The sequence below is a fragment of the Physeter macrocephalus genome, chromosome 1, assembly GCF_002837175.3.
Source record: "Physeter macrocephalus isolate SW-GA chromosome 1, ASM283717v5, whole genome shotgun sequence".
Lineage (NCBI taxonomy): Eukaryota > Metazoa > Chordata > Mammalia > Artiodactyla > Physeteridae > Physeter > Physeter macrocephalus.
Window position 1 is genome coordinate 105,569,059 of NC_041214.2, and position 25,448 is coordinate 105,594,506.

At 36.8% G+C, this 25,448-nt stretch overlaps 1 protein-coding gene across 2 annotated transcripts in view; it reads left to right on the forward strand.

The window, feature by feature from the left end:
- Positions 1-24,760, forward strand: part of CD47 (CD47 molecule) — a 56,603-nt gene extending 31,843 nt beyond the window's left edge. Inside the window, exons 4-10 of one of the 2 annotated variants that reach the window (XM_024120271.3) lie at positions 9,300-9,407; positions 10,593-10,685; positions 11,723-11,815; positions 13,164-13,256; positions 18,803-18,834; positions 20,207-20,231; positions 20,855-22,779. In XM_024120271.3, coding sequence (XP_023976039.1) covers positions 9,300-9,407; positions 10,593-10,685; positions 11,723-11,815; positions 13,164-13,256; positions 18,803-18,834; positions 20,207-20,231; positions 20,855-20,916 — 506 coding nt within the window. In that variant the 3' untranslated portion in view covers positions 20,917-22,779. The other variant, XM_024120269.1, reaches the window with a different exon arrangement.
- The last annotated feature ends 688 nt before the right edge of the window (positions 24,761-25,448 follow it).

Sequence of the window (25,448 nt, forward strand, 5' to 3'; positions counted from 1 at the left end):
GTTAAAAAAACATCATCTTAATTTTCATTTTTGTGTTCGTAAGGGTAAATGTTCTTTTTTATATTTATTCTATTGGTCATATTTTTGGGGGGGCTGTGCCTTGTGGGATCTTAGTTCCCTGATCTGGGATCAAACCCAGAATGTGCCCCCCTGCAGTGGAAGCACGGAGTCCTAAACACTGGACCAGCAGGGAACTCCCTTCTATTGATCATATTTTAAGAAATGTGATCATAAACCTAAAAAAATATTTTAGTGGCAATTTTTTTTTGTAAATAATTTTTTAACTCTTTATTGGAGTATAATTGCTTTACAATGGTGTGATAGTTTTCTGCTGTATAACAAACTGAATCAGCTATACCTAAACATATATCCCCTTATCCCCTCCCTCTTGCATCTCCCTCCCATCCTCCCTATCCCACCCCTCTAGGTGGTCACAAAGCACCAAGCTGATATCCCTGTGCTATGCGGCTACTTCCCACTAGCTATCTATTTTACATTTGGTAGTGTATATATGTCCACATAGTGGCAATTTTTTAATTAGACTCATCTTAGAACAAGTAAATGTAGAGTGTGTGTATGTGTGTGTGTGTGTGTGTGTGTGTAGGAGGTACCTATATACTTGATTCGCCCAGCCTGCGCTCACATTTAAAGGTGTTTTTGATAATAGTACCTAAATATTTGTAGAGCTCTTGCTTTGTGTGATAGGCACCCTATCACACAAAGTACTCTACATCTGAAATCACATTTACTTCTTTCAGGAACTCTATGGGGATAGATACTGTTGTTATCATTCCCATTTTATAGACAAGAGACAGAGGCACAGATTGGTTAGGCAATTTGCCCACCATCACCCAACTGTTTCTTGGTAGTACTGGGATTTGAAACAGTGCTATTTACCACTACATTATAGTGCCTCCCTGTTTTGAAATTATTTCGAATGTGTTTTTGTTTTCTTTTCCCAAGAAGGGTGAACCTATATCTGGATATACACACTGAGTAAAAGAAACTATTATTTATAGAGTAGAATGTGGACCCACTTTATTTATTCAATATATGTCTTTTGACAGGGTACCTACTGATTACTAGGCACTGGGCGGTATGCTAGGGATGTAGAAGTGAAATGTAAATTGCCCCTGGCTTTGTAGCACTGCTCTGTGCCTTCTGTCACATCTTCAGGATAGACATGAATCTAAATCTACTTGTCCCTTGGTACTCTTTGTAGGAGGCCTCCTGTTTATGGCCTGGGGATTCCACCAACAGGAAAGCCCCCTTTTTCCCCACTTGCTGCTTGGTTTTGCATTTTTTATATCAAGAAAAAGACTTGATATAAGTCTTTACACGCTCTAAAGTATTCATAGTAACTCAGACCCATGACTTTCTAAATTTCTAGTTCCTTTTAACTTTTTCTGTACTTGACCGCAGGGGGTTTCTCTCTGGTTTTTCTAGTTCTGAGTGTCATTCTTTTTGGTGATCCAAGATAAAACCTAAACCTTCTGTCAGCTAAACATCCAGTAAAGACAGCAGATTATGCTTTCACTTTGAGGAGAAAGAGTTTCTTTATACCAGAACTGTATCTTGAACTGTATCTCAGGATGCCATCTATCCTACTGAGAAAGAAGCCTTGAGAGGACTTCTAAACTCTGGAAGCCAAGCCAAGGGGTCCCAAATATGGTGAGCCTTAGACCACATTTTGAGGACAAAGGTCTCTCACAGGAAAATGTTCCTAAATACCTTTGCCTTTAGCTTTAACTTACAAGCTTTTAAGCAGAATCTTACGCTTAGCAAACAGCTCAGAGAATCCTAGACTCAAACACTGAGCCTTAACCAAAGTAACGATTTTCTTAATAGTATTGCATTTCAGGTATTTTGTTTTTGTTCTGAAAACTGTACCAACTCAGTTTTCCACTGCACTGACAATTATGTTCCTGGCTGATTTTCAGGGTTGTCCTTCCTTACTCTTTGACAATATAACAGGTATTTTTTATCATTTAGTTGTTTGATGAATGATTTCAATTGCTGCCCATCAAGACCTGTAGTTTTTATAGGATTAAGGTTCAACTTCATATCAAGAACTGGATAACATCGGGGAAGGAGAAGGGGAAGCTGGGATGAAGTGAGAGAGTGGCATGGACATATATAAACTACCAAATATAAGATAGGTAGCTAGTGGGAAGCAGCTGCATAACACAGGGAGATCAGCTCAGTGCTTTGAGACCACCTAGAGGGGTGGGATAGGGAGGGTGGGAGGGAGACACAAGAGGGAGGGAATAGGGGGATATATGTATACATATAGCTGATTCACTTCATTATACAGCAGAAACTAACACAACATTGTAAAGCAATTATACTCCAGTAAAGATGTTAAAAAAAAAACTGGATAACATGTTGAAATTCTTTGAGATAGGACTATCTATTCTTATTTTTTCTTCTTTAGAACTGTTGTATTATTCAGTGAATCCCTGCTTTACACAGAACTGTGGGACTATAAACATGACCATATAAGCTGAAACTCTGCAAAGCAATCTAATAAGAAATGCCAAAATTTACTATAGTTCCGTGACCTTTAAATTTTTTGTCGAAACATTAAAACCTCTCTTACTGTCAGTAATAAATGTATTAGGAAATGAAAAAAATAGTAAAACTAATATTTAGTACATAATAAATTAAAACATAAAAAACATTGAGAATTGAAGAATTTTATCAAGAGTAGTTTGAAAAATGCTTGCCTCTTCTTCTCATGTAACTGAATACAGAGCAAGCATCTTGTCTATGCCTTGGTGAATTGTCATACTCCTTTCTAAGATCGAATCAGCTTCCATCACTTTCAATGTCATGAACTATCCATCGCAAAGAATTCCTTTCATGTGAAGTTTTTCTGCCAGAGTCACGTCCTCTGGGACATCTTCATTCTTTGTCACAGCCGCCTCATTGTCCTCATGTATGGCAATAAGTTTACTTTTACTAAGTTCTTCTGGCTGCATATCTAGACTCTCTTGAATGGCAGTAGTGTTGACATTCCACAGTCAGCTATTCTGTAACTCCAGTTACCTTCTCTTCGAATTTCGCTTCCAGCATTATCACATCTCGTTTTTTTGCTCCCTCACCTTTATTGCCCAGTTTCCTCTTTTGATTATCCATTGTAAAATGTTGCAGTGGCTTATGACTGGGAGACAGGAGGTAACAAAACATATGCTTTGCTGTCTGTGCATGAATTGAATAACAGATGTGCAGTGACCAGTCACCAGCAGTCTTCGAAAAGGGTAACATGATTGGTCACTGATCATGATGCACATCTGTTATTTATGTAGTGATTTGTGAATTGAAGAGATATCAGAGAAGTTTACACTTTATGCAATTACTCAGTTACTATATTGTGGTAGCTGAAATTTGAACTCTGTTTTGGGGGGACTTGTGTTATTTAACTAAATGATGGTAACTGAAATTCATGCATGTCAGAACCGGGCAAGGAGAGGACAGCTGTAATTTATTTCAAATTTGTGCATTCTAGGCATCTTTCATTTCGTTTTCCAACTTTCTAGTCCCTGCTCGAGATTATTCCTTCCACAAGGATTTTGGTTACTGCTCAAGGGTCTCTATAGACATTGGTTAGGGGTCTCTATAGAATTCATTGTTGGAAAATTCAAGGAAAAAAATTCTCCATCACAACAGCCTTGAGATCCTACTAAGTCCTTGAGTGCAATCTTGAGGACTAGCTTAATATTGAACGTGATTAGGTCATGAAAGCACATTTAAAAGAAGTAACGGAACAGAATTTCTTTGTAGATTAGAAAAATCATTCTGACCGAAGTAAAGACATATACTAACTGCACCAGGAAATTTCTATCCACAAAGGTAAAATATCATCATGATAGATATTATTACAAAGAATTCTATTAAATAATCTTGGACTCCCATTGCTTTCCCTTGGTCCTGTCCACATAATTATCAAATTCTGTTATTAAATCGTGTTTTTATACACTGATTTTATTGTGGAAGGAACTGAACAAAACTATAGTTTAGCAGTATACTCTTTTGTAGAAATACAGTTGCTATTCCTTTGACCCTTTCCAAATTCAAGCGTCCCAACTTCCTGCATATATTCTGAAGGTGTGGCACCATCCACAAGACCAGGAATGTTTGGAACCAAAGAAAGGAAGTTAGTGTGTTAGACATCCTCTTCTTTTATCTTATATATTCAAAGTACTTCAAAGCCCAGGCTTCATAAAGCTTGGGCTCTTTTATTTCCGGGTCCTGTAGACTGGGAATGTGATTTCTAGTCAGTCTTCATTTTGACAAAATTATTTCATCGAAACAAGTTGGATAGTGTATGGAGTCCATTATAAAATTATTTTACTCTCCTTCTGGCAAGTAATCAGTTTATTATTGGCATTAATATTCATTTTTATCCAGCACCAGTTTCACAAAGCCTTCATTGTTTTTTTAATGTGTGTTAAATATTTTTAAAATAGTAATTTTAATTTAATTTAATAAAAAATTTGAAATTGTAATTTTATTTTAAAACTTATGAGATGTGCTTTATCCTGCATTGGAGACAATATTGATGTGCAGCTCAACAGAAACCAAAACCATTCTAAAATTACTTTCTGAGAGTTATCAGAAGATAGCACTGTAATAATAAAATCAAACGTGTCTCCCTTTATGATTTTTTCCTTATTTGATGTGCATTCTACCTCACTGTTTAACCTTCCTGTTTGCCACTAACTCACTAATCACTTAGTAAGGGATCATTTAAATGTCATGCATTATAACAGGCACTGAGTTCATGGATTTTAGGGTTTTGTTAGGTGGACTTCAGCCTGTGTGGATCTATGTGGGCTTATTGAATACCATCTTTGGGGTGTCATGAAAACTAAGATGAGAGTTTTATTTGATCTCCAAGTTGAGCCTGGTAATTTCACTAGACGACTTCTACCACAGCCTGCATTCTGTCTCGTATGTGCTTTATGTCAGTGACAAGGAGACAAGAAAGCCTTAATGGAGTGTCTATTCATAGTATTAACCACGTTTCTTCGGGTGGCTAGAGGGACATGTCATTTCTCTGTTCGCGTGAATTTGCAAGATTAAATACATAATAGGGCTTTCTTAGGCTAGGGTAGACCCACACCTTTTATTTAACTGGAGGAGAATATCTGGGAGTAACACTTCCCATGACACATTCCCCACCAACACACACACTCATTCACATATTAGAATGTCAGGAGCACTGAGGCAGAAGTACTTGTCTTTGTTCACTGTCAGCACTTAGAATAATGATTGTCACATAGTAGGTGCTCAATCAACTGTTACTGAATAAAGTAACCTCTACTCCTACCTCAATTTGGTTGATATGACTTGGGCTAATAAAAGGGCCCAATACATGGTGGGCACACAGTAAGTATTTATAGAGCAAGCGAATGAACAGCCTATCTCATCTCTGAGTAGAAGCTGGCTAGATTTAATTACTTTATAGACAGTATAAAAGGGAAACTTTTAGAATTCCTAATTTGTTGAAAAAACTTGACTTTGTCTCCCCATATATTTGGTATTCCCGTGTCAGGCAGCACGAAGTTTGTAAGTATCTGTTAAAAATGTAAGTACCAACCACACCCAATGTTGGTCAGAATGTGGAGCAACAGGAACTCCCATACCTTGCTGGTGGGAATGCAAAACGGTACAGCCACTTTGGAATACAGTTTGGTGGTTTCATGTAAAACTAAATGTACTCTTTCCATATGATCCAGTAATCGTGCTCCTTGGTATTTACCCAAATGGAGTTGAAGACTTAAGTCCACACAGAAACCTACACATGGATGTTTATAGCTGCTTTCTTCATCATTGCCAAAACTGGGAAGCAACCAAGATATTCTTCAATAGGATAATGGATACACTGGGTGGTACATCCTGACAATGGAATATTATTCATCACTGAAAACAAATGAGCTGTCAATCATGAAAAGACATGGAGGAACCTTAAATACATATTCCTTAGTAAAAGAAGCCAATCTGAAAAGGCTACATACTATATGATTCCATCTATAAAGCATTATGGAAAAGGCAAAACTATGCAGACAAAGACACAGACCTACTAGAGAATGAACTTGAGGATATGGGGAGGGGGAAGGGTAAGCTGTGACAAAGTGAGAGAGTGGCATGGACATATATACACTACCAAACGTAAAACAGATAGCTAGTGGGAAGCAGCTGCATAGCACAGGGAGATCAGCTCAGTGCTTTGTGACCACCTAGAGGGGTGGGATAGGGAGGGTGGGAGGGAGATGCAAGAGGGAGGAGACATGGGGACATATGTGTATGTATAACTGGTTAACTTTGTTATAAAGCAGAAACTAACACACCATTGTAAAGCAATTATACTCCAATAAAAATGTTAAACAATAAAAAAGGTCAGTGGTTGCTAGGAGTGGGTGGTGGGGAGGAGAGATGCACAGGCAAAGCACAAAGGATTTTTAGGCAGTGAAGATACTCTGTATAATATATAATATTGGATATATGGCATTATAAATTTGTCCAAACCCACAGAATGTACAGCACCAGGAGTGAACCCTAATGTAAACTATGGGCTTTGGGTGATTATGATGGGTCAATGCAGGTTCATCCTTAGTAAAAAAAAATAAAAATTAAAAAAGTATCATTCTTGTGAGTGATGTTGATAATTAGGAAGGCTATGCATATGTGGGAGAAGGGAGTATATGGTAATTCTCTGTACCTCCCTCTCAATTTTGTTGTAAACCTGAAACTGCGCTTTTAAAAAAGTCTTTAGAAAATGTAAATACTGTATTTCCCCTATTTTATTTTGTGCATTGATTTCAGTACTTTTAGCTAAGGTCTATCGTTGAAAGCATGAGAATTTTTGCCAGAAAATCATACCGGGAAGTTTGATAAGAGCCTGCAGTGAAGAACACATTAAATTATCTTAATGCTAAATGTTTGGGGAATTACTTGAATTTATTTTCATTGTTACATTTAAAGTTTTGATAGGTTTGATAAATAAGAACAAATCCACTTATTAAAGGACAAGAACAGATCACACACAAAAAGCATCCTTGAGATCAGTGGGTTCTGTGGCATCTATATCAGATTCCTGACCATTTAGCTAGCTGCTAACATTGACATCTGAGCCTAGCAACAAGATACTTTCTCCAAACTTGCTATGGGACCTGCTAAAATGTGGCCATTGTAAGCAAAGAAAATGAGTGAAAAGAAGCCCTTTTTAAAGGTTTACTAAAGAAAACATGAAGATAACTTTTCATTGCCTGTGGTTACTTAAGTAGACCCCACTAGTATATTTGTTAGAAATTGCTGCTTAATTTTGAGGGAGAGGTTAGGTAGCCTTGAAAATTAGTAGTTGAACTAATCAACAGGAATGAGAGCTACCTCCAAAAGGTTTTGAAAAGACCATTCTATGATAACAACCCTGTCAATAATAGCATTTTGTGGCATTTTATTTTTGTTTGTATTGTTGACATTATTTTTCTCCTACAGCTCTTATAAGCCTGAAGAGATTGAATTTTATATGAGGTTCAAACTCTTATTTTTCTTAAGCATGGTGTAAGTCAGACTTTTTGTGTGAATTTATACTGGACTCTAAGGTGAATTCTTGTTGCTTGATCTTTGTAGCTCTTTTATGTACTGAATTAAACCTAGAAGAGTCTCTTAGGAATGTTTGATTGATTGTGAAGTACATTTGAAACAGCTTCTATTTTATAACCCTTTTGCAGAACTTTCAGACTCTCTTTAAATAATAGTATACATGGGATTTAAATGGAAACATGGGATTAAAATGGACACATGTCTAGAGAAAGTTTCTTTTTCTGTGTCTGTGCCTTTTGTGACCTATACACTGAATTTCATCCTATCCAGTGTTTGACCCTAGAAAATAGGGAAGCCCAAAATCTTTGCCCTGTAAGAAGGCAGGGATATGACTGAGTCATAGTCACATAAATTTCAAGGCTGGATGGATCAAATGAAAGTTTGGGGAGATTGCTGTATTGTTTCTCACTCTTTACTGATTAATGTGGATTTCACTTACCTTCAGGACTGATTACTGATTGGCCCTCCATCTCCCTCTAAAGAGGAAAAAGTTGAGGTTACAATCTAAAGTATGAGTAGAGATTTTAAATTCAGGTGCCTGTATTATACCTTAAATACCTTAACCACAGGTTATAATCTAACTCTAGGTTATAATACCTTAAACATAGATTTTGTCATGGTCATTTAGTTTATTTGTTGTTTTTACTATAATTGATCTGTTTGTCATTTTAGTGGATGCAAATTAAATGCTAAACATAAAATTATTTAAAATTTCCCCCTCAGGACCATCGCCCATTGATAAATGGCATGGAGAGTTACCGTGTGTGGAGGAAACAGCAGAATTTCATCATGCACTCTATTTCTCTCTGCTACTCAGTCTGCTTTTAGGTTACTTTTAACAACTTTCTTGGTGAAAAATTAGTTTTAATATTAACCAAAACAAAACCCAAAAGGTGAATATATGATAAAAAATATAACATTTTTAGACTTATGCATTACATTATTCTTTTAGGGAAGCTGGATACTTGACAAAAGCGTAACACATACGTTAAGGCCTATTTGTAGTTTATTTTTATGAAATTATTTTACTTGAACAATTAAAGCATTTCCCTCCACCTCAGGATTTCAAGAGGGTGTGATTTGTCCAATGTTTACTCTACTTTTTCAAAACAAAATGTCTAGATTTCCAGATGCTTTACTAATTTAATGTAAGGTGGAAGAAAGTTCTGTTTTTGTCACTATTACTAATTAGCCAGTTATTTCTCATCAGCAATGTGTATATTAGTTGTAAACCTGAGGCAGTTCTGCTTCTCAGGGGACATTTGACAATGTCGGGAGATATTTTTGATTGACGCAGCTTGGAGGCTATTACTGGCATGTGGTGTGCAGAGGCCAGGGATGGTACTAAACATTCTGTAATGCACAGAGCAGTCCCTAACAACAACAACTTATCTGACCCAAAATATTAATAATGCCACGATTAAGAAAGCCTGATATATACAACTTCATTCTAGGGGAATAAAGTGTCACCTATAAATTCAGCATCCATATTTATACTGTCATGACACCATCTAGCCACTGACATATTGTGAAAAAGATTTGACATGGCTTGACATGATGTGAAGGACTTGTTCCTCAAAGGTTATTCAATTGTAGTACGTTATCAGTTTAATCTTTGCACCTTGTAAGTTACAGAAATGGCTTTACTTCTTGTGATTGAGTTCATGTAATTCTTTGTGTTTTTTTTTAAGCGCTTAAATATAAATCCAGTTATACGAAGGAGAAAACCATTTTTCTATTAGTTACTGGACTAGTGCTCACTATTGTTGTCATTGTTGGAGCCATTCTTTTCATCCCAGGTAAGATATAAAGTTATTATGAGGGAAAGCAGGATTGATAAGGTTGAGGGCATTTCTGGGGAGGTGCATATTAGTTTCCTAGGGCTGCTGTAACAAATTATCACAAACTGGGTATTTTAATACAATAGAAATTCTCTCACAGTTCTGGAGGCCATAAATCTGAAATAAAGATGTTATCGGGGCCATACACCCTCGGACACTCTAGGGGAGAATCCATTCCTTGCCTCTTCTACCTTCTGGTGTATCTGGCAATCTGTGCAGCTCCTTGGCTTGTGGCAGCATAACTCTGATTTCCTCCGTGGTCACATTGTCTCCTCCTCCCCGCCATGTCTCCACTTAATTTCCCTCTGTCTCTCTGTTACAAAAATACCTGTCATTGGATTCAGGACCCACCTGGATAATCCGGGGTAAGCTCCTTCTTTCAGATCCTTAGCTTAATCATATCTTTTACTATATAAGTTAATATTCACAGATTCGGGGGATTTGGAGGTGGACATATCTTTAGGGCCACCATTCAACGCACTCCAGAGGCACACTTCATTGGCCAAGACCTGGAAGTGGGAACAAATGTGGGGAGCAAATCTATCTGAAATTGCAATTGCCTGTGAAGGATGGCAGTGTGAGTGGGAAATAAGGGTCTGCAGCACATGGAAAGAACAACAGAGACAGGCTGGGACTCACAAGTGTAAACTGTAGAAAGCCTCTGTTGTTTTTTGAGCAGAATACAGTATAGGTGTAATGTTTAGGAACATAAATTTGGCAGCTCTGTTTGCAACTGGAGTTAGTAAAGACATGGGGAGGAAGGAGATGAATCAGAAGACAACTTGAAAGAACAACTGCTTTGACTTTGGGACAGGTTGAATATAGCAAATGAAGGGAATGGTAAGAGATTCCAGAGTTTCTCACTGGAATTATGTAAGGTAGGTAAGAAGGGGGTAGAGCCAATTCAAGGTTTGACGTGTTGAGACTTAGATGTTGACATTTAAATGTCTTAAGTTTGGTCTTGAATAATAAAAAATAAGTCATTTATTTTATGTGAAGTTTTTGGGGAAATATATATTTTTAAACCTTTTGTAGTTTATAAGAGTAGTATTGAAATTAATACATTTAATAAATTAAATACTTTAACATCCCATAAGAATAGGAAGTATGTAGGAAAAAATTAATATTTTTAATTTTTAACAGGTGAATATTCAACGAAGAATGCTTGTGGACTTGGTTTAATTGTAATTCCTACAGCAATATTAATATTACTTCAGTACTATGTGTTTATGATAGGTGAGTATTTGTTATAGCATGATTTTGCCCACCTTTTTCATTTAAAAAGCAACATTTTTGGTTAAAATATTCTTGTATGATTTTTTTTAACAACTCAATAGAAGTTCGTTTATTAAAAGATTTCCCAGGCTATTCTTAGTGATATTTTCCCCATATGGATTAATTTTAAGGTTAACGTCGGTTTTCAAGGCATTCAGTTATCTTGTAAAAAAATGATTTTCATATACACTTGATATCAGTGGTTTTTAAAATTATGCTACATAATTTCTTAATGATTATCTTCATATTTTTATTTCAGTTTTTTGAAGCTATAAGTAGATATTAAACATGCCCTTTCTCTTCTTTTGCTAAGCCTCTCTGTTTAAAATTCTACAAAACAGGATTATAAATAACAAATAATAGATTTATTTTTTTTGTTGTTACTGGCAAATCTTTACATTGTAGTTTTAAAAAATGATGTAGATATCCAACTATAATTGATGTCATTTTCACTGCATTTTGGGAGTAAATCATTAACGTATTTTTAATATCATTAGAGTCTATTTTTTTCTGTTTACATGTTTAACTCTCAGCCTTAGAGCCTATCTCTGGCTTGCTGTACACTGGAAGGGTATTGATTTGTTATAAAATCACAGATCTAGGCACACGGATAGAGGTTCGAATGCTTACAGTGGCGTGTTTGTGTAACGGTTCTCTCCACCAGAGCAATTCTGTGTGCATGTGGCAAAGCCAAGCATAATAGCCATTCATGTGATAAAATGCACAAGGGTGGTAAAAGCAGCACTGTTTTAAGATTCGGGGTAAAAACTGCCAGTCCACCTCAGCTCACTGTGAAAATTAAAGATTGCTGAATGTGTGTATCTGGAGCTGACCACTTGTGTGGAAAGGCAAGGTTTAGATCACTGGAAAAGAATCTACCATCTGACAAGGAGCTCCAGAGGCAGTCTTTGGTCATAGGATATGATTCTTGATTGCACAAAATACAAGTAGGAGTGATTGCTTTTTAAACACTCTCAACCCACTTTTCCTCTCTCCAGCTGTGGGGATGTCCTTCTTCACCATTGCCATATTGATCCTTCAAGTACTGGGCCATGTGCTCTCTGTGGTTGGATTCAGCCTCTGTGTCTCAGGTAAAAGTCTCATCCTTCTCTAGTCTCACTTTGTCTTACCAGGGATTTCTCTTAGAGTTCTTCTTTCTTTTCTTTTTCTTTCTTCTTTTTTTTTTTAATATATAGACTATTTTTTAGAGCATTTTTAGGCTCACAGCAAAATTGAATGGAAAGTACAGAGTTCCCATATACCCCACATAACAGCCTCTTCCGCTGTCCCCCAGCAGAGTGGTAAATGTGTTATAGTTGTTGAACCAGCATTGTCATATTACCACCCAGAATCCATAGTTTACATTAGGGTTCATTCTTAGTGTGGTACATGCTATGATTTTGATGAGCGTATAATGACATGGATCATAGTCATAGATATAATATCATACAATAAAGTTTCACTGCCCTAAAAATCCTCTGTGCTCTGCCTATTCATCCTCCCCTCCCCCTAAACCCCTAGCAACCACTGATCTTTTTACTGTCTTCATAGTTTTGTGTTTTCCAGAATTTCTTATAGTTGGAATCATACAGTATTTTGCCTTTTCAGATTGGCTTCTTTTACTTAGTAACTGTGTCTTTTTGTGGCTTGATAGCTCTTTTCTTTTTAGCACTGAATAACATTCCATTGTATGTATGTACCACAGTTTGTTTATCCATTCACCTATTGAGGGACAGCTTGGTTGCTTCCAGCTTGGGGCAATTAAGAATAAGTTGCTCTAGACATCCATGTGCATTTTTTTGTGTGGACATAGGTTTCAACTCCATTTGGGTCAATACCAAAGAGTGCATTTGCTGGGTTGTACGTTAAGAATATATTTAGTTTTTTAACAAATTGCCAAAGTGTCTTCCAAGGTGGCTGTACCATTTTGCATTACCACCAGCAGTGGATGAAAATTCCTGTCGCTCCACATCCTTGCCAGCCATTTGGTGCTGTGAGCTTTTCTTTTAGAACTCTCATTTTCACCCCACTGAGAATAGTGCTTTCCACATTGCCATAAGAATATTGGCTGTATATGGCTTGTGGGCTGATTGTTCCAGCAGTCAAACTGCTATGCCTATATTTGTGGGAGAGCTTTTAAAATAGCCAGGCTCCATCCAGTTGGTTGGAGGCTTAGCTTTACACACTATTTTCCATTAGTCTTGATGTGATAAGGTACATATTATACAGACAAAGGCTTTTTTCTTTTAGTAATTGGGAGTCATTTTACTGACTGACTTAATAGTGATGAACATATGTAGATAATTTTTGTTTCTTGATCATTAGAAAAAGAATTAATCTCCTTAAAACTCAATATTATTACTGTTATTACTAGTTCTTTTTTAAAAGTTCAATTATTTCATGTGAATTTCTAATATAGAATTTCATTTGTTTTTACAGAGTGTACCCCAGTACATGGTCCTCTTCTGATTTCAGGTTTGGGTATTATAGCTCTAGCAGAATTACTTGGATTAGTTTATATGAAATGTTTTGGTAAGTCAACCTTATTTTTGTTAGCCTACGCCAGGAAAATGCTTTTGGGTATTTCTTACTGTTTAGGACCAAAGAAATGCGTTGGTAACTCCAAAAATGAGAAAATACAGTGAATGCGGCTGTATTTTTAAAATAAATTTGGAATTATTTGGGGGGCAATAAAAGAGGGTAGAAATCATATGAACTAATGAAAAGTTTAGATTATTAACTAGTTAAAAAGAAAACAGCTGTATGTTTTAGAATGTATAAACTTTTTTATACTAAATAAAAGGAGAGATTGTTGAGGATTCTTTTTTTTATAATTAATTAATTTATTTGTTTGTTTTGTTTTGGGTTTATTTTTGGCTGTGTTGGGTCTTCGTCGCTGTGTGTGGGCTTTCTCTAGTTGTGGTGAGCAGGGCCTACTCTTCATTGTGGTGCTCGGGCTTCTCATTTGTCGTGGCTTCTCTTGTTGCTGAACACGGGCTTTAGGTGTGTGGGCTTCAGTAGTTGTGGCACGCAGGCTCAGAAGTTGTGGCTTGCGGGCTCTAGAGCGCAGGCTCTGTAGTTGTAGCGCATGGGCTTAGTTGCTACATGTGGGATCTTCCCAGGCCAGGGCTCGAGCCCGTGTCCCCTGCATTGGCAGGCAGATTCTTAACCACTGTGCCACCAGGGAAGCCCCAAGGTTCATTTTAATTAATAAAAAAGGATTTTTAATTCGCCCGTTGATTCTATGATAGAGTCCTTTCACAGAGACCTGTTTGTCAGTTGCTTTTCTTGCAGACTATTTACAGACCTTGACTCCCCTAGTAGACAGAATTGAAATTCAAAATCCGTCACTTTTGTTAATTAAAGAGAAGTGTCCTCTGACACTTGACTTTAAAATATTTTTAGTTAAAACGAGTATAATCAGAACATTGAGTTTTAAATTTTAGGCTTTTACTACTCTTAAAATCAGTTGTGAGTAAGTGTGGACTTAGCTTATTGTTTCTAAACTTTGTATTTATTCTTCCAATTTTCAAATAACAGATCTCTGTGTAAATTCTTATTTTTAATATGTTTATGGAGATAGATGCCTTTAATATTAAGTACCTAAAACTAGTGTGATGTCTTACTTAAGCTAAAGATATTCCCTACAATCTGGTTATATTGATCTCCCTTAAATAAAAGATTTCTGGTTTTTATTTATGAAGTAGAGCAAACTCTTAAACATTTGTCAAAATAATCAAAAGTTACAAATTAATGGAGTAAAAAAGTCAGTCTTTCTGCTTTGCTTTAGGTAAACTTTATATGTTTCTAAAAATTAACATAAACTTTGAATTGTTACAGTCAAATAATTCCCCACATGACTGGTATAGTGCTTTCAAAGAAATTTTACCTTTATTTATGAACTTCAGCTTTCGCTGACAAATAATGGAGTTCAATTATTTTATATATTTTTGCCCCCCTTTAATTAATGCTTATTAGATAAACAAGTAAAATACTTAACTAAAATTTACTTATCTGTAGTTTATGTGTTCGTAAGTCAGAGTTGTCTCCTCAATGAAATTTTCTTAGTTCAAGCCATAAAGCACTATTAAGACTTCTAAAGCAGAATGGCATTCATTTGTAGCCATTGTGAGCATCACATTATGAATGCTGATACAGATTCTATTTTTGTTGAGTCTTCTAATCACCATTTGTCTGGTTCTTGAAGATGACACTGCTGCTGATGTTGCTCCCTATGAATACTTGAGAACAGTATGTGACCTGCAGTATCCATATAGCGTGATGTAGTATTAGGTGTCTTTGACTGATGGTCAGCTCTCTGTTCTTTTTTTTCCCTCATTATCTAGATCATGCTCCCTTTTATTCCCATGCTCCCACATTCCTTCCATGTCTCACGAAGACCAGCAGGTCTGGAGATGCTGACTCAGTGGAAATAGATATTGTCTAGCTGTTACCCCCTTGACCTTGCTCTCTCCCTTTCTCCACTGCTACATCCCTAAGAAGCCTGTGAAACCAGTATAATTACAACCATATTATTCTCACATCAAATTCAAAGTGAAACTGAAATCCTGGAAAGTTCCCCAGATTATTTTTTCTTTATGATAGTTTGACATATAAATATACCATATATAAGTTAAGAATTTAGTCCAGTTTTATTTACATTTTGAGACTATTCTAAATTAACTTTTCAAATCAACTTGTCTGATACCAGAGTTCAGAGAAATACCTTCGGTCAGTTGAAGGGCAAGAAGAGAAAAGGTACAGGAAAGTAGCCCTTTAGATAACGCAGTAGACGAGAAAAGTTGATGTGTTTTTCATATATAATCTGAATGTGTAAATCTAAGTATATATAACATTAAGGTTGCAAATTTGAGCATTTGTATCAGGAAGTAAAAATTGTAAATGCTTCCAATGTAACTTTTACTTGTTGCCGAGGCTCTATTTTGGAAAAGTCTAAAGAATGTGTCTTGATTTAAATGTAATAAAATCCACAGATAGTTTTTAAAAAAAAAATCCAAGCTATCTTGGAGTAAGTTTATGTCCCTATGAGAGATTTAACTTTTATCGTTTTCATTATATCCCAGTTTAAATTTGTAGCCTTAATTATTACTTTAAACAGTAGGATTTTAAGTTTAATTTTCTCTGTTGTTCTTTTTTAACTGTGTTAGGGTTTTTTGTTTGTTTGTTTACTGAAACATTTAAATTTCATAAAATGAAATCAAGGGCTGAGAACAATAAGAATGTGAGAAAATATAGAAGATTACAAAGAACTAACTAAACTCATTGAAGTTGGGTGTGTTACCTATGTAGTATGCTTATGTCCATTCTTCATAAGGGTCAATACTTTTTAATTTTCCTAAGCCATTGCTATTTAGTTCAGTATAAGGGAATATAGTCATGGGTTTTTTTGTTGTTGTTGTTGTTGTTTTGTGCGGTACGCGGGCCTCTCACTGCCGTGGCCTCTCCCATTTCGGAGCACAGGCTCTGGACGTGCAGGCTCAGCGGCCATGGCATGTGGGATCTTCCCAGACCGGGGCACGAACCCATGTCCCCTGCATCGGCAGGCGGACTCTCAACCACTGCACCACCGGGGAAGCCCCTATAGTCATGTTTTGATATGAATCAACATACTAGCAGTCAGAAACCATATTACCACATCTCATATATTTTAGAATAACATGAAATAGATATGTAAAACTCAGTGATATTTTCTTACCCATTGTTGAGGAGAGGTGAATCAATAGAAAAAGTTGTCCCTGAAAATTCAAAACTTGGAAATATATTTATAGCATGGGTCAAGTGTTTCTGGGAGAGAAGAACAAATCCAGATGAAGCATTGCAAGTGAGCTCATATGGAATGCTTAAGGCTTGTGATTTAAAAATATATATATACATGGCTGTCAATGCCTTAGGCCCATGGTAACAGCAGATAAATCACAATCATTCTTTAGTCACATAGGTCATATGCCTATTGGAGAGGATTAACTCAAGCAAAATTCACTTCCACACTGTTTGGTTTTATAATATTTGAGGGATCACAGCTGACTGGTGCCCTTTGAATCCCTGTTCTTTATAGATATCTTTGTTTCAGAATGGGCTAGCCAAATGTGATGTTCCTTGGACCTGAGAATCAGAACTCAGAAACTCTTCTTTACACATTATTAGGGTTATTAAAGGAGTTGCTTGGCAGTTCTTAATACTAATTCTGATAAATAATTTATGAGCTCGAAAATATAGCTCTAAAATCTTACCTCTGACCCTTCACATGGCCAATCAGAAATTTACATAGCTGTTCAGATCTCTTTTCCTTGATAGAACATAGACACAGGACATGGTTTAGTTAAAGTAAGTTGTATATACATGTAACTATCATGATTGTCCCTAATGAAGTTCTGTAATTCTGCTTGGTTTATTTGGGAGGTTGCTAAATGGGATTTACCCATATTCCCAACACATTTCACTCCATAGTACTTTGAAAAGAGGTTCCTTCTTGTTTGGTTGCAAGGACCAAACCACTCCCCAGGTGCCTCCAGTAAAGGAGATTTACTTTCAAGCCACACATGACACTAACAGAGATGAGATGGGAATCTCATGAGAGCAGATCTATAACTGGGCCTCACAGAGTAAGTACAGTAAATAGTTTAGGAATTGGAAGAATCCAGTACATCTCTAAAGACTGAGTCATCATTTGCCCTCTCAGTAACAAGAGTTAGCTGATGCCCTCCTGCCAGTGTAGTTACTTAGTTCCTCTCTCTTTGGTTCTTTACCTGCTAGCCAACCAGCTCACCCTCTCCTTAATGTTTTTCTTTTTTGATCCTATTCATGTCTTCTCACTGGTATATTTTCTTACCTTTGTCTCTAAGCTTTGAGCTTCTCTTTGCTTACTTTCTGTCTCCTTTTCACCTTTCTTTCCCTTCACCAGCTTTCTAGTCTTCTTTCTGTGTCTCCTCTCCAGGTTCCAATGGGAGAGAAACTTTTCAGGCCAGTCAGTTGCCATTTCCCCCATTGGAGTGAGCCTTACCTGCTTCTGACTCCTCTATAGATTGGCGTGGGTCAGGTGTCACCCCCATTTCCCATCAGTTGTAGAAGCTTGGTAGAGTGGACATGGAGGAGTGGTAGGACATAATTAGCACAGAAGACCAGAGCAGTTCTGGGGGCCTGCCTCAATCTGCTCATAAGTAAATCCAGTGCCATCATCCAATCCATAGACCAGTGGAACTGACTATCCAGTAGCATCACCTTCCTACAGAGTCACTCACAGGATGTTGCCCCTTGATGCTTATATCTGTAGGACTCTGATTCTGTATTTAGGACTGGTTTTAGCTGCTCCGGGACCTTCTCACTTGGTTTTGTAAGGAAGTTCTCTTTTCTTCCCTATGCAACTAGAGCGGTTCTTTTCCCTTTTTTCACTTTCTTCATGCCCTGTATTCCCTCATCTTCATTAACCAATCCATTGAGCAGCAGTGAAGGGTAACTTGAAAAGCTAAGAAGGGATACAGAGAAGGGCTTGATTGTAGCTGAAACTAGCTGTCTAGAATAATTCTCTACACTCAGAGGGATCTGATATTTTCTTTAGTTTGTTAGCTTTGTGGAGCTTTGAAAACTGGAAAGATGGAAGAAGAAAAAAAGAAGACTGGGCTACAGGAAACAAGAGCAGTGAGCTAAGGGTGGGCGATGGAGTGGTCATTGCCCTATTCTTTCCACATTCCAGCTGGGTCAAATAGGGAGGGGTGTAGAGGGGTGTAGAGCCTACAGAGGGGCTGAGTCCATGCCAAAGTTTTTCCACCACAAAGTGTAACAAGTGGCTGATTTGGGGGGAGATATGGCATGCACAAATGAGAGAGTGTGTGTGTTTATTATTTGATTGGGGTGGATTATTTGCATCATTTTATTCTGTTGATGTATATAATTAAGAGTGTTCTGTATTTTGTAATAGTCTGTCAAAGCCAGAAATCTTTCAGTGGAGTTTCTGGCACCTTTAGTTTTAGACGTGAACATTTTATCTTAAAATTAAACATAATATTGCCTTAATTTCTTTCATTTATTAAATTCATTTTCTTATTTTTTAATTTCATCAGCTTCCAATCACAAGACTCTACAACCTCCTAGGGTAAGTTAAAATTTCTTAAATGAATTGGGTATGATCACTTGATGGTTTAGTCTGAGGAATGGTAATTGAGATATTGAACCCCATTGCTCTCTGTTTGGTGTGACATCAAATTAAGAGAACACTGAAGTCATTTCATGACCTTTGCATGGATAGATCCAATCGATTTTAAAACTTCTGTTTGGTCATTTACTAGCAATGGGATAGAATAAATGATTCCTTAAGATTGTGCTGTCTTCTCACACCCAGAACTGAAAAGTTTATGTGTAAGAATAATGGTCGTTATCGGCGGAAGGAAGCCGAGTCCAATATATTGCCTCACCTGTTGGATCCACTTGATGTGCATATACAGAATGATATTTCAGGCTTAAAAATGAGGGAGAGAAGTTTATATTAAATTGATTTCATTAAAAATGATACTCTATAAAGTAAATGGAAATATGGCCGAAAAATAGCTGTTCTGAATTGATTCATTTCCCTCCTTCCCCCATTTTATAAGCATTTTTCTTCCTGCAAACTGTACTGTCGTGTTTACTATATCTTGGCTACCTTAATAAGCTACCTGAGAAAATTCCAAGAAAAGGAGCAAATTTAGGAGGTAAACTGAGAGGGATTAATGAGGGGGGGTGAAAAAAACGTTTGTAGATAGAGACTCATCCTGGTGACAAGCACAAGAGCTACTTTATGGAAATAATATCTTGAAAGGACTGTATTGTACTCCTCTTCCTATAAAGGATTAATAATAGCTCTGTCTGGAATGCCAAAAGCAAGACTCCTGTCTGTGGCAGGAAGTGGAGATTACATATACCCCTAAAGCTGATAAGCCTCAACAGACGTGCTTGAGAGGCGAGGGAAGTGGGGTTGCACCTTACCCCAGGTGTTCACTCTAAAAACGTTGGTGCCGTAGCTACACTGGTCACAAACAGCCAGAAGTTTTAAAAGTGCCTCTGTTAGACGTAATCCAGCCATTAGACCATTAAATCATAACACTTTTTCTTTCCCTGTTACTGAGTTCACTTTGCGCGACTTGAAAATGATTGTTTTGTTCTCATTTCTGGCTTAACTGTATTATTTATTATGTTGCTATCTGTGTTTGTGCTTCTCAGTTAGGATTTCTTGAACGGAGAGAAGCAGGGTGGGGTGGGAAATTCTGCATAAAAAAAGAATATTAAGAGAATAATTCAGTTACTATAAAACTAATAGCTAGACTTGGCAAGCTTTGCTTTTCTAACTAACTTTTATTGCTTTACTTTGGTTTTTGACTATATATATTCACTGTTTATCTATAGTTTAAATGTTAGCATATATAAATTTTAGTAGAAAAGGACATGAAATAAATTCTATTTTATGTAAATATATTTTAAATATTTTCCAGAAAGCTGTAGAGGAACCCCTTAATGGTATGTGGTTATTACAAATTTATAAATTCTTCTTGATCCATTACCAGTTCATAATAATTTGAACTGGCCCCCAAAGCAGTTAGAATGCTGTCTATGCCTTGGGAAGAATCTAGGTTTTTTTATTGCCTTAACCTCTCTTTTCTTGATTATTCATCAAGAATTAAGAGTATTGCTTTTGTAACGTTTTCACCTCTGAGAAAAATGCACTGTTCTATCTCTCCAGTAGTTGCTTGTGCTAGCCAGGTGATATCTGGGTGAGGGGACTATTGCCTTTTTAATTGGCCAAGATGAAATGTAACACCCCTAGTAGAGAAGAATCTCAGTTAATTTCAATTTCTAATTATAAATTTCAGGAAGACACAGGTTGTCATCTTGGAGTGAGACCAAAACATCTCACTTTCTTTCTCCCTAAATCTAGATCTGTATTCCCAACTTTGTGTCCCTTTGTGGAGCCTGTGGGTATGATCCACAGAAAGGCTTTTGTAATCAAATAATAACCTTAAAATTAATTTGGCTTTATAGCTGTGGAATAGTTGGCATGATATTACTGCATATTTGTTTGTCTAGAAATGATTTCTAATTGTGGAATCTTACTAACTGCTTGGCTTGTTACTAATTCTTAGCATTTAAAGAATCAAAAGGAATGATGAATGATGGTAAGTATAAAATGCACCTACAATTATAGGTGGGTTAAAATATGGACATTGAAAAGAAATAAAATTGCTTCTTGAAAGTATGACTTTGTTTAAATAAAAGGGACACTGTCAAATCATAAAGGCCTACATTTCTTGGTTTCTAAAACTTCAATCTACTCTGTTAAAAGTTGCAAAACTAGTAATATAAAAGCTGTAGGGTGTCACTAATCAGACTCTCCAGTCTCATTGCTCACAACAAAGAAGAATTACTTCTTTTTTAAAAAAGGTATTTTTCAGATGCAATGTCTGGTGACTGTAACTTTAAAATGCTTTTTATACGACACTTAGATAATTTGGCACAAATCTTTATCATCTTGACAGGGTTTCTTTTGTGCTTGTGTTGGTGATCTTGTTGCATTTAACCCATGGAGACTTAATATCTCTTCTTTTCCAAGCAGGAACTGGGTTCTAACCTTTTGGGAAAGGATTTAAAAAGAGAGAGAGAAATGTTTAGTCACTTCAGTTCTTGGGAGGGGGGACTCTGGGCTAATAACTTCTAAGTTTTATTGACTTTCAAAGACCTATATTTATTAGTTCTTAAAGATAAGTAAGTCTGAGATATTGAGTGCTGTAAACATTCATTTTGATTTTACCTTAACATGTTCTGATACTTTATTTCTGTTAACATTTTAAAAACTATGTTTTCATTTTATCAAAACTTTCTTCATACCTTTGCTATTTACAGTCATTCCTTGATCATGTGAATAGTCTGCTTTGTATTTTACTGTTTAAAGTCTGTGACCTGCCTGCTCACCTCTGCAGCGAAGTGCAGCATTTATCTCAAGAGGCTATATTCCTGAGTGTAATTAATTTTTGCATAAGATTACAAACACTCTGACTGTGTCTAGTGGACTAAGTTTAAAACAATGCTTAGACTGTGTTCAGTAAGCAGTCACAGAATGATCCCACTTCTGTAATTTTGTGTCACAGCCTTTATTACAAAAAATGCATGCTCTACTAACCACTGCCCTCCTAAAAAAAACATGATTAGCAGGAATACATTAAATGGCATTTAAAAAAGAACTGGTACCTGAAAGTGTGGCATGGTTTGTCCATGTTTGCATTCTGGTGTTCTATTTTTTAATTTCGTTGTTTTTTTTCCTTTTCCTACTGTGGCGTCATTCCTCTGTAGTTGTATGAAAAAACTAAACACTTCTTCATTTTCAGAAAACCCGTAGAAGAACCTTGAGTGCCTCTTCTTTGTTAATTTCCTTTAAGATGTGACCTTTTTTGCACCATGGTATCAGGAGTTAGACAGCAGTATTTGTGTGTTCATAGTGCATGAAATCTATAATGACCTTTGAAATTCCCTTAATTTTGCTAATTTTTAGCTGTTCAGAATTTGTGGGTTTTTTCCAAATGTCTGTGGTGGGTTCTTCCTACTGACAGTGCACGATGCCCATGGTGTAACTGCCTGGTTGGTGAGTGAGGTTCCAGGTACTCTCCTGGGACCACAGTCCCAGTTCCTCTTTCACTTATGCCTAATCACGTTTAATTCTCTTACCTTAAATGAATGGTGTCGATCTAAAGTGAAAGTGATAGAATATTGTTCTAGGATAAATATCTTTTGCTTTGGAAGAATCAATTTCTCTTGGCTTCTCCGCCAACCCAGCAAACGGAGATGATCAGATTTTGTTGATTTTTATTTCCACTTGGCATTGGCCTTTTACTTACTGCAACTAAAAAGGCTAATGATTTGCCCGGTTTATGTCTGTGACCTTTGCAAATCTAAGATTAAATAATTTTTCTTTATTTTTAGATACCATATATCTGAAATGATTTTCAAATTTTAAAATACATCAACTTGTTAAGGCATAGAAAATAGACATCATAGCAATTATATGTTCATTTTTCAATTTTCCAGAGTAATTGAAGTAAAGTGATGGACTCTGATTTGGAGAGTAGTACGACATGAAAGAAGTACACTTGTGTTCAAGCACCGTGGCCTTGATTCACTGTTTTGGAGAAGAAAATAAGAAAAGTAACTGGTTTCCATCTATGAGAGAAAGTAAATAATTGACCTTTCAATGATTGTTACAGTTAAGTTTTTATTCAAAGCATTTTTAATTTAGTTAATAAAAGAATTATGATCTGTGTTGTGTGCCCAATTGATATCCAGTTTTCTGTTGTTATTTTTATTCAATTAGGGGCAAAGTAGAGTGGGCAACTTCCAAGAATGATGCCTTTCAGATCCTGGGGCCTCTTGACTCTAGATCACCAGTTTAAATTGGTTCAAGGTGAAAATTTCCTGACACTAACCTGGTTACCCAGAGCTATCTATGAAAACAGTGGCTTCCGTCAAGCCTTAGAAAACTCAGGTTCATAGCCACTGTGGCAATTATGGTGTTAGCTGAATCATGTGTCTGCCACTTCCAGGTCAAGGGAATAACATTAAGCACAGACAGGAATTCAGTTGGGATCATCTTGTAGGCTGCCTATGTGGGATGTGATACTGATGGGGATCGTGGTCTTCATTCTTGGGGGTTGCCACTCACACATTGTTCCTTCAACATACAGTGTACCAGACCCTTTCCAGATTGAGGGTAATTTTACTGATGGATGTTTTCTTCTTTTCTTCACACAACCCTTTACATCCTGTCTTGTCCTTCTGTTATTTGCTTCTGCTGCTGTATGAGATGTAGCACTTTTTCTCCTCTTTGAACATGGTCCAGTGACAACGGTAGCATCACTGCAGAAAGGAGCCAGACTTATTCTCAGAGAACTATGTTCACACTTTTCAGCAGAAATAGCGATGGTTGTAACATACGTATTCCCTTCCTCGGATTTGAAGGCACAATCTACAGTGTTTCTTCACTTCTTGTCTGATCTGGGGCATGAAAAACCAAGATTGAGATTTGAACTTTGAGTCTTCTGCATGGCAACATAATGTGTGTCAGCGTCAGGCCAATAGGCCAACCCTGAACGGGTGATTTTATTACTGTTGTATCTGTGTTGCATGATAAACACCCCTCATCTTCCTCCTGTAGTCCTGCCTCATATTCACCTTACTCTGAGATTGAAAAGTAAAACAAAACCCACGTTTCCTACCCCCATTAGAAGAAAATTAACATTCTGACAGTTGTGATCGCCTGGAGTACTTTTAGATTATTAGATTTTCCTCCCTTGTGGGTGTGTGTGTGTATGCGCTCATGTATAAGATAGGCACATGTATCTTCTGTATGGACAGCAGTGGGGTACCTACAGGAGAGCAAATGTTAATTTCATGCTTTTAGTGAAAACATTTAAAAACAAAGATCTTTATTGGGTGGACTTATATTTGATGTGAATATTTGATCACTTAAAACTTTTAAAAATTCTAGGTAATTTGCCAAGCTTTTTGACTGCTCACCAAGGCCCTCTAAAAATACTAGTTATTCTTCCTGTTTGTGTAGTAAGACATTTGTAGTTGCTTTATTAATAGTTATTTCTTAGTCCACTGAATGTTCCCACGTGCCTCTTTTATGCCAAATTACTTGTCATGTTTTACGTTGGGACCAAGTGGTTTGCCCGTGACAAACCAAAACTTATAACCTGCTGATGCCTCAGAAAAGTGAACACACTATGAAGACAGCTCTTCTTAAAGAAAAAAAAAAAGTTCTTCCCTAATTGTGTTCCTGTCATGTGTAGAGGGAGCTGTATTCCTTTGTACAAATTTGATGGCTCCCTGTACTCTTTTTCCTTCTGAAAATATTTATATTTCACTAATATTGTTTGTTACTTTAGAAATCAGTTTTGATGAAAGGAGGGGAAAAGCAGTTGGACTTGAAAAAGATCCAAATTCCTGTTCTCTATTAAGAAAAAGTCAGGTATGAAATCTTTATAGTGAACTTTTTTACGAACCAGAGTTGTACCTTTAATATGTAGTCCGCTCTCATTTATTTGGGGTTCAGACTTGGGACTTATCCATCCTTTGTGTTCTCTTTAACACTGCCTGTCTTTTGAGGCATTCACTGCCCTAGACAACACACAGAGGTAGCAGGAGAAATGCCAGATGAAGTCACCCCTTGCTGTTCCTCGTCAGCTTCTCTGGAAAAGGGACCACACCAGCAGGAGCCCTCTCACTTGGGCATCACTGGGCCAGTTCATTCTCTTTAAATTAGACTTAATAATGGCAGTCAGTTTTCTGTCACACCAAATTAAAGTTGCTAACGATGTTTTGAACATCATATATCTGTTCCCCCCATAATCTGCTTTTTCACTTAGTGATCCCAATTTTTGCCATCGACTCTTCCATCCCGTTTTATTTACTGTGTGTTCTCAGAGTGACACCATTTGTCATTTTGGCAACAAACCTTTCCAACCTTTTCGGCCAAATCAAATTTTTTCACCTTCAAAACATCCTCCCGCCCTTCCTCCCTGAGTGGCTCTCCTTTGCGATCTGTGCCTATCTGTCCAACTGCCTCTTTCATCTCTTACTTACTTTTCCTAGTACTTCACGTGTCTCTGCCTAGCTTTGTTGGGTTTTTGTCTTGCCTCTTGTTCAATGAAAAAATTCCTCTGTACGTAGCAAGAGGCTTTTTTT